The following is a 7025-nucleotide window of genomic DNA, read 5'->3' on the forward strand; positions in this document are numbered from 1 at the left end:
AAGGTCCAAAGTGGGACCTGAGAATCTGCATTCCCAACAAGCCCAGGCAATGCTGATGCTGCTGGTCCATAGACCACACTGTCTCATGGCTTCATGCGGCGGTTCTCAAAGTTCTCATTCCTCTTCCGCATGAAGCCATGAGGCAGGCAGTCACTATGTGAGTGTTGAGAGGAGCATCTAACACCATTTGGTCATCATTTTTGAAAGCAGAGTCCCTTTGTCCTATATCAGTTGCATCCCTGTGGGCACCTCTGTGGATCACGTCCAAGGTAACATGGTGCTGTGTGGGATCTCATCCTCTTCCATCAAACGGTCGGTTTCTTTTCATGTGTTGAGATGTAGCCTTCCTCTTCGGAAGCACAATGAAGCGCATTCAAGAATATCTCAAACCACTGACATCATCAGTTGTCCCAAACCCATCCTTAAAATAAAAAGTAAGATTTATTGTTTGCATTACAAAAGCAATGCTCGTTTGTTGTAGGAAATACAGATAAAAAGAAAAGGGAAAACATTGTAATCCCAGCCAAAGGTAGCTATTCTGTTCTCCCTGACATTTCCTGTACGTATCTGTTAACTCAAGTATATATGTGGGGTTTTATTTCCAAAAATACATGGTACAAACTGTGTTGTAACCTACTTTTCTTAATACATTATCAATGTCTTTCTACCTCATCCCCATTTTCAGCCCCTAGTTTCAACCCCTTTCACCCAATAAAAAGCATCAAGTGCTGTGATTTGTGGCTTCCCTCCCACACACCGGCAGTTGAAGGGAGACTAATTGAACAGCAGTGGGTCCTAAGGGGAAAGAGGCAAAAACATGAAGGGCTATCAGAAACGGGCTCCTTTGTCCCTGTGCAATCGGAGGCAGCTGTTACAGAACTTGTCCCCCACCCCCAGCTTTTTTTTTTTTTTTTTTTTTTGAGAAAGTGATTCAGCTGAACATTCCTGGATCCGGAAATGCTTCAGCACCAAAATCAAATTCATAAGAAAGCTGAATCAGGAGCATTTGTGTCTGGGTACTGGAGAGCACAGTCACAGGATCAGAAGGGCTTCCTGATGCTATTTCCAGGGTAATTCACTGCTTCCAGAATTTTAGAGTATTGATAAAGGTGTGTTTGGGGTAAAAACTTACTTTCCATTCTATGAGCTATAAACTTGCTCTCCAGTGGATGACATGTGAGTAGCACAAGAGGGAAGGATTTATTTACAAATTAAGCTTTCATCAGTGAACCCACTAGAAACAGACAATGGACAAACGCAGTGAGCACATGCGCAGCCTGCTGAGCAAACTCAAAGTGTGAGATCCAGGGGTGGGGGTTGCTTCTGGAACCTGCGAGACGTTTGTGGGCCCCTCTCCTCCGGGGGCAGGCATTCCTGCCAACAGCTTGGACAAGGCCAAGGCTGTGCAGGGCCCTGTATCATGATCTGTTCTTTCCTTTACGCAGAACGAGGTCATCAGCCAGCAGCTGTGTGTCATCTTCACCCACTGCTATGGGCCCTACCCCATCCCCAAGCTCACGGAGATCAAGCGCAAGCAGACCTCGCGCCTGGGTAAGTGCCTCACATACCCTGCCCCTTGCTGTTAACCTTGTGATTTGAGGATACAGAGGTAGCAAAAGCCCAAAGGAACATAGGCAGTATTGGAGGGCATCTAAGATGGGTACAGGAGTCAGGCAGATGATCAGGGCATCCTCCTCTCATGTGATAACCAGAGCCTGTACCTTGGACATGTGGACAAGGAGACTTGCCAGTACCTTGTCCCTCTAACTGAGGGATTTTCTCCCACAGAGATGACAGCCCCAGAGCCCATGCACTTCCTGCAGAAGTCTGAGCTGTGTAGGCAGCTCGTTCCCCCAACCACTCCCCCTCTAAGAAGTCCCTCTTCCTCCCTGAGGAGGAGCAAGCAGGGGACGGTGCCAGGCCCACAGTGTTCTTCTAATGGAGTCCTTCTGCAGGGACCCAGGAGGAGAGGAAACAAGTGCCCATCCCTCTCCTCTCCCTCCCCCCCCCCCCACACACAGGTGAGGGGAACATACCTGAGATGAAGAGACTAGACACTCTGAAATCCCATCAGAGTACCAAGAATCACTTTTTCTTCTGCTTGGACACTGCATTGGGCTGGCCCCAGCCTAGCACTTGACTTCCCCCATCTCAGGTAACCCTCAGGCCACCCCAGGAGGTACACGCTGCAAGTCACCCCACTTCTCAGCTAAAGAACGGGAAGGTCTGCACTGCCTGCAGATTCACTTAAGGAGCTGCCCAGCTCCTCCCAAAGCCATAATTCCATCCCTCTACAGTCTGGCTTCTGGAATTTTCCAGGAGAAAACTTTCCGTCAGGAATTGATTGCATGCAGAGGATCCTGGGGCTGCCGTGACCTAGCTGATCAGTCTGGAAATAAAGCAAAGAAATGCCTGGCTGCTTGAAGCCTGAAACAGGAGCCTTCTTTGCAAGGACCTCTCTCCTTGCCACCTGGGGAGTGATAAAATATAACAGATAAAGAATTCCTTTTATGGTGAAGGTTGGGGACTTTCCTACTTCCTATTTTTTCCTGCAAAGACTGGGCAACATTTGAGAAATGGGAGCGTCCAAAAATGCTATTCTGTAACAAAATCACTATGTCTGGAACAGGTGAGGTACTTGAAATTAGCGAAAAGGCTGAATTCATGGAACCGTTTTAAAGGACTCTTGTTCCTGTTATGAAAAACTTGTTCATTGAAATGACACCAACTTTTTGCTAAATCGAAAAACTGAGTAGTCACAACAAATGTCTTTTTTCCTTTCTACCCATTCGTGTGGGCAAAGTAGGATGTACCAAAACTGCATATATTTCTACCTTGTAGAAAACAGGTATTAATTAAAATGCTGTCCAAGTAACACATTACAAAGATGAAGCAAATCAACGAACTTTGGAGATTGAAGGCTACATTCCCAGGTCGTAGCAACATCTGACATCTCAGTGCCTTACCAGACACCCTTGTTAGAGCAAGCATTTGGAAGGGCTGTTTCAATTACACAGCATAAAATCTCCTTTCCTATAGTTATAGGCAAGGAGGGAACATTTTTTTCTTTCTGGATTTGCTGAGCTTTCTTTTAGCAATCAAAAGGGCCTAGTCTTTAAGGCCAAGCATTGGAATTCCGAGGGTCAGAATCAACAGAATAAGGGCAGGCTAGAGAGGTTCAAAGCTCACAATGGGGAAGAAAAAGGGCAGAATGTATTTATGAATAGGTGGAATATGGACCATGTAGGGTGTGCATCTTCAATACAGCATTTCAAACAAGGATAACCACAAGTTGTCAAATAGTGATTCTTTCAAGGAGAAATAATGAGTGATCAGTGACAAGGGTCCTAAACTGGAATCTCTATAGGGCCAGACAGGTCATATAAGTGAGTGAAATGGCTTCCATGTAACACAATAGGGAGTGGTGGGGACTGTAGCAATCTGGTGAGCACATGCTTGATTTTTTTGTGACACATTGTCCTCTACCCTCCTGCTGAATTCTGGGAAAAGATGGTTCAAAGGGCTACAGGCACGAGAGACTAGCAATCTGGGAAAAAGGAGGAGGGCTGTCTGGAGGTAGACAGTGGGAGTGAGAGAGACTGGATGCTGAGAAGAAGAAGAACATCACTCCAAACTTTTAGTCTTTAAAGCAGGTAGAGACGTGACTTTTAGTCAACTCCAAAGACTTCTCCTGTGACCTCTCATTCTCTCTTCATCTGGATTGTTTAGAACTTTGAAGGGTTTTTTCATGATAGTGGGATTATAAGTGATTTTGACTATTTTATGCTTTTATGATATGTTCTAAATTAAAACTTTTTTAATGGGAAGAGGTGAGGTAGCTATATGTACAGACAGAAGGATGAATGAACGACCACCGTCTGGGGCGGCACAGGGGCTTAGGCGCCATCCCACCTTCAAGGGCTGGAAGAGGAGTTGGCCCAGAAGACAAATTCTGGGTCCAGGGTCTGGGCAAAATGGAGCCAGCCAGGGCTCAAAGGTACAATTGTGAGGGTTTGCCCAACAGTTGTAGTCATGGCCCCCAAAATCCAAGGGGCCGGTCCCCACCCCTAATGGTTAAGACAGCCTAAACCCAGGCAAAGGAAGCAGCTGGAGTCTCATTTCAGGACAACCATTTAACCCCCAGGGAAGGGCCCATCAACAGTCAGGTCCCCAGGCTGAGAAGAAACATGATGTCCCTGGCGGGATCTAAGAACAAGCCTGCGGAACCAGGGTTGAGGCATTCATTCTTCACTCATTCCAAAATGAATTTAATTAAGTACCTACTATGATGGTCATGTTTTTTGAGGAGTACTATGTGTCAGCCATGTTGTTAAGTGCTTTGCAAAAATTAATTCATTTAATGTTCACTGTAACTGATATAGATGTATAATGGGTATTACCATTCCCATTATACAGAAAGGGAGACAGAGGCACAGAGAGGTTAAATAACTTGCCTAAGGTCATAGAGCTGAGATTTCTGGCTTCAGAGCCCACACTCTTCCTATGTGTGACCACCTTTCTGTTCTAGACACAGAGTAAAGATGTGAGAAGAACAGACGAGGTCCTGATCTCCCAAGCAAAGTTAACTGGGATGCAAAGTAACAGTGAATACTCTGTAGCAAATGAGGCTATACCAGGGGGCTATGAGAGCACAGGTAGGGGTTGCACGGTCAGTCTGAGGAGGTGGGGGCAATCAGGCAAGGCTTCTTGACAGAAGGTGTCGCACTGAAGCTTAAAGACCACATGGTGTGAACCAGGTTGGGAAGGGATTGGGAGAGTGTTCCAGGTGAAGCCCCAGAGATGAGAATATACAGCACTGGTATGGCTCAAGCACACTACAGGTTGATAGGGGGATGTGACTAGGGAGGGTCCAGAGAAGGCAGCAGTCTGATCACAGGGAGCCTTGTTAAGAAGTTTGGACTCTGTTGTGGGAGCACTGGGGAGCTATGGAAAGGTTTATAGCAGAGGAGGGGTGTGACCAGATCTGCCTGTAGCAAGGATGACTGTGGTGAGATGCACCATCGGATTCAGGGGCCAAGAGTGGGGTGAACAGAGGCTCCTGTGGATCCCCAGACAAGAGATCATGTGGCCCTGGCAAGGTCAGGGGCATTGGGGATGGAGAGAAATGGGACGATCGAGAAACACATAGGAGGAAGAGAGGACAGTGTTTGTGATAGACTAGGTCTGGATAAGCCCAGGAGAGGAAGGTGTCTTGTTGCCTTCAAATCTTTGGTTTGGGCAATGAGTAGATGGTGGTGCTATTCACGGGCAAGGAAGAATCTTTTTCACATGAGCTGAAAACGCAGTGTATTCTCAGACTCGGAAGCTTGGGTGCAGATGTCTCAGAGAGGCAGTCTTCCATCTAGAGACTTCTAAAGGTCCCCCTTGGGGCACTGCAGCTCAAGTCAGGGCAGGTGGCCTAAGAGGAAGACCCATCAGAGATTAGATCCAGACTGACTCAGGAACTGAGCGAGGCAGAACCCGGTAGGGACAGGAATGTTAGTGGATATTCCCAACGAGCGAAAACACCGAGCTGAGGACAGACTGGCACCTTTAGGAGCTCCAGGTCTCAGTGGCTAAAATGACAGACAAATAAGGGGGTAAGGGGAGTGGGGATAGGGATCTTAGTGCTTAATCACGCAGACCCTCCAATCCGAATTCAAAGTTCAAAGCCCAAGTTCAAATCCTGACTACTGCACCTGTCACTAGCTCAAACCTGCATGCCTGTTTCCGAGCTGCACAGCTGACAGTGGTCCCTGTCTGCCAGGACCGAATGAGCTTCCTCAGTGCCTGGCACGTCATAAGTGCTCAGCAAGTACTGATATACCTCCTTTGTTGTCATTGTTGATGAGAGCCGGAGACTGGCTCACGTGCCTCTGATTTTGGGAGAGAAGGGCTTGGATTTTGAACCACCTGGAACGCAGTGGTAAGGGGGCAGAGCTTCTAAACCCCCTTTCCATCAGGCAGGGAGAGCACTGAGCCCGTGGAGGAAGAGCAAAGGGGAGGTGCACACACGTTTGCCTTTCCCAGCAGAAAATCATCTGCATCAGGCTGCGGATGAGTCTCCTCTAGGGAAATGCTACTTCTCACCACAAATAAGCTATGGAGACCTACGAAAAACCTGAATTTCAGTGATTTGAGTGTTCTTTTGATTGGTTCTGTCTCCCGTTTGATCTCTGTCTCGACAATGAGTGTTTTATCGCCATGGTTTCCGCTGTCGGCTCTTCTTGGCACTTTCCAGAAGAAAAATGTAAACTTCACCCTTCTCTCCACTAAAGCTACCCTTTTTCCCCTTCCTATTCTAGATCCTCATTTCCTTAACAATAAAGAAATGTCTGATGTTACCTTTCTGGTAGAAGGAAGACCATTTTACGCTCACAAAGTGCTGTTATTTACAGCCTCTCCAAGGTATGTATGGTCAGTTTTGAAAGCGGCTGAATTATGAGTGTGGCTGTTGCTGTTACTGTTCTCTGAAATTCAATTTTGGTGGCCTCTTCCCTGGACTGGAAGATTATCTTTTCCAAAATCAAAAGTTCAAGAGCAAAGCGCATTTGTACAACCACGTTCGCAGCAGCATTATTTATAGTAGCCAAAAGGTTTAGGAAACAACCCAGGTGTCCGTCAGGAGATGAATGGACAAAGAAATGTGGCTTATACATATATTAGTTAACCTTAAAAAGGAAGGCAGTGCTAACAAATGCTACAACATAATAAACTTTGGGGCGTGATACAAAGAAACAAGGCAGTCACGAGAAGACAAACACTGTATGATTCCATTTAGATGCAGTATCAAGAGTCCTCAGCTTCATAGAGACGGAAAGTAGGATGGTAGTTGCCTGGGCCAGGGGGCAGGAGAGGTTGTTGTTTAATGGATACAGAGTAAATTCTGAAGATTGGTTGCACAGCAGTGAGAATATACTTCAAGGTACACTTAAAATGGTTACGATGGTAAATTTTCTGTTATGTGTTTTTTACCACAATTTTTTTTTTTTTTTTTTTTTTTTTTTTTTTTTTTTTTTTTTTTT

General features: G+C 46.1%; 1 protein-coding gene across 1 annotated transcript in view; it reads left to right on the plus strand.

Annotated features, from left to right (window-relative positions):
- ABTB3 (ankyrin repeat and BTB domain containing 3) overlaps positions 1–7025 on the plus strand; it is a 317959-nt gene that overhangs the window by 288771 nt on the left and 22163 nt on the right. The window contains 2 exon segments of the mRNA XM_077761965.1: positions 1446–1551; positions 6306–6408. Of these exon segments, the coding sequence (XP_077618091.1) occupies positions 1446–1551; positions 6306–6408 (209 nt within the window).

The sequence above is a fragment of the Crocuta crocuta genome, unplaced genomic scaffold (assembly GCF_008692635.1).
Source record: "Crocuta crocuta isolate KB4526 unplaced genomic scaffold, BGI_CrCroc_1.0 scaffold193, whole genome shotgun sequence".
Taxonomy (NCBI): domain Eukaryota; kingdom Metazoa; phylum Chordata; class Mammalia; order Carnivora; family Hyaenidae; genus Crocuta; species Crocuta crocuta.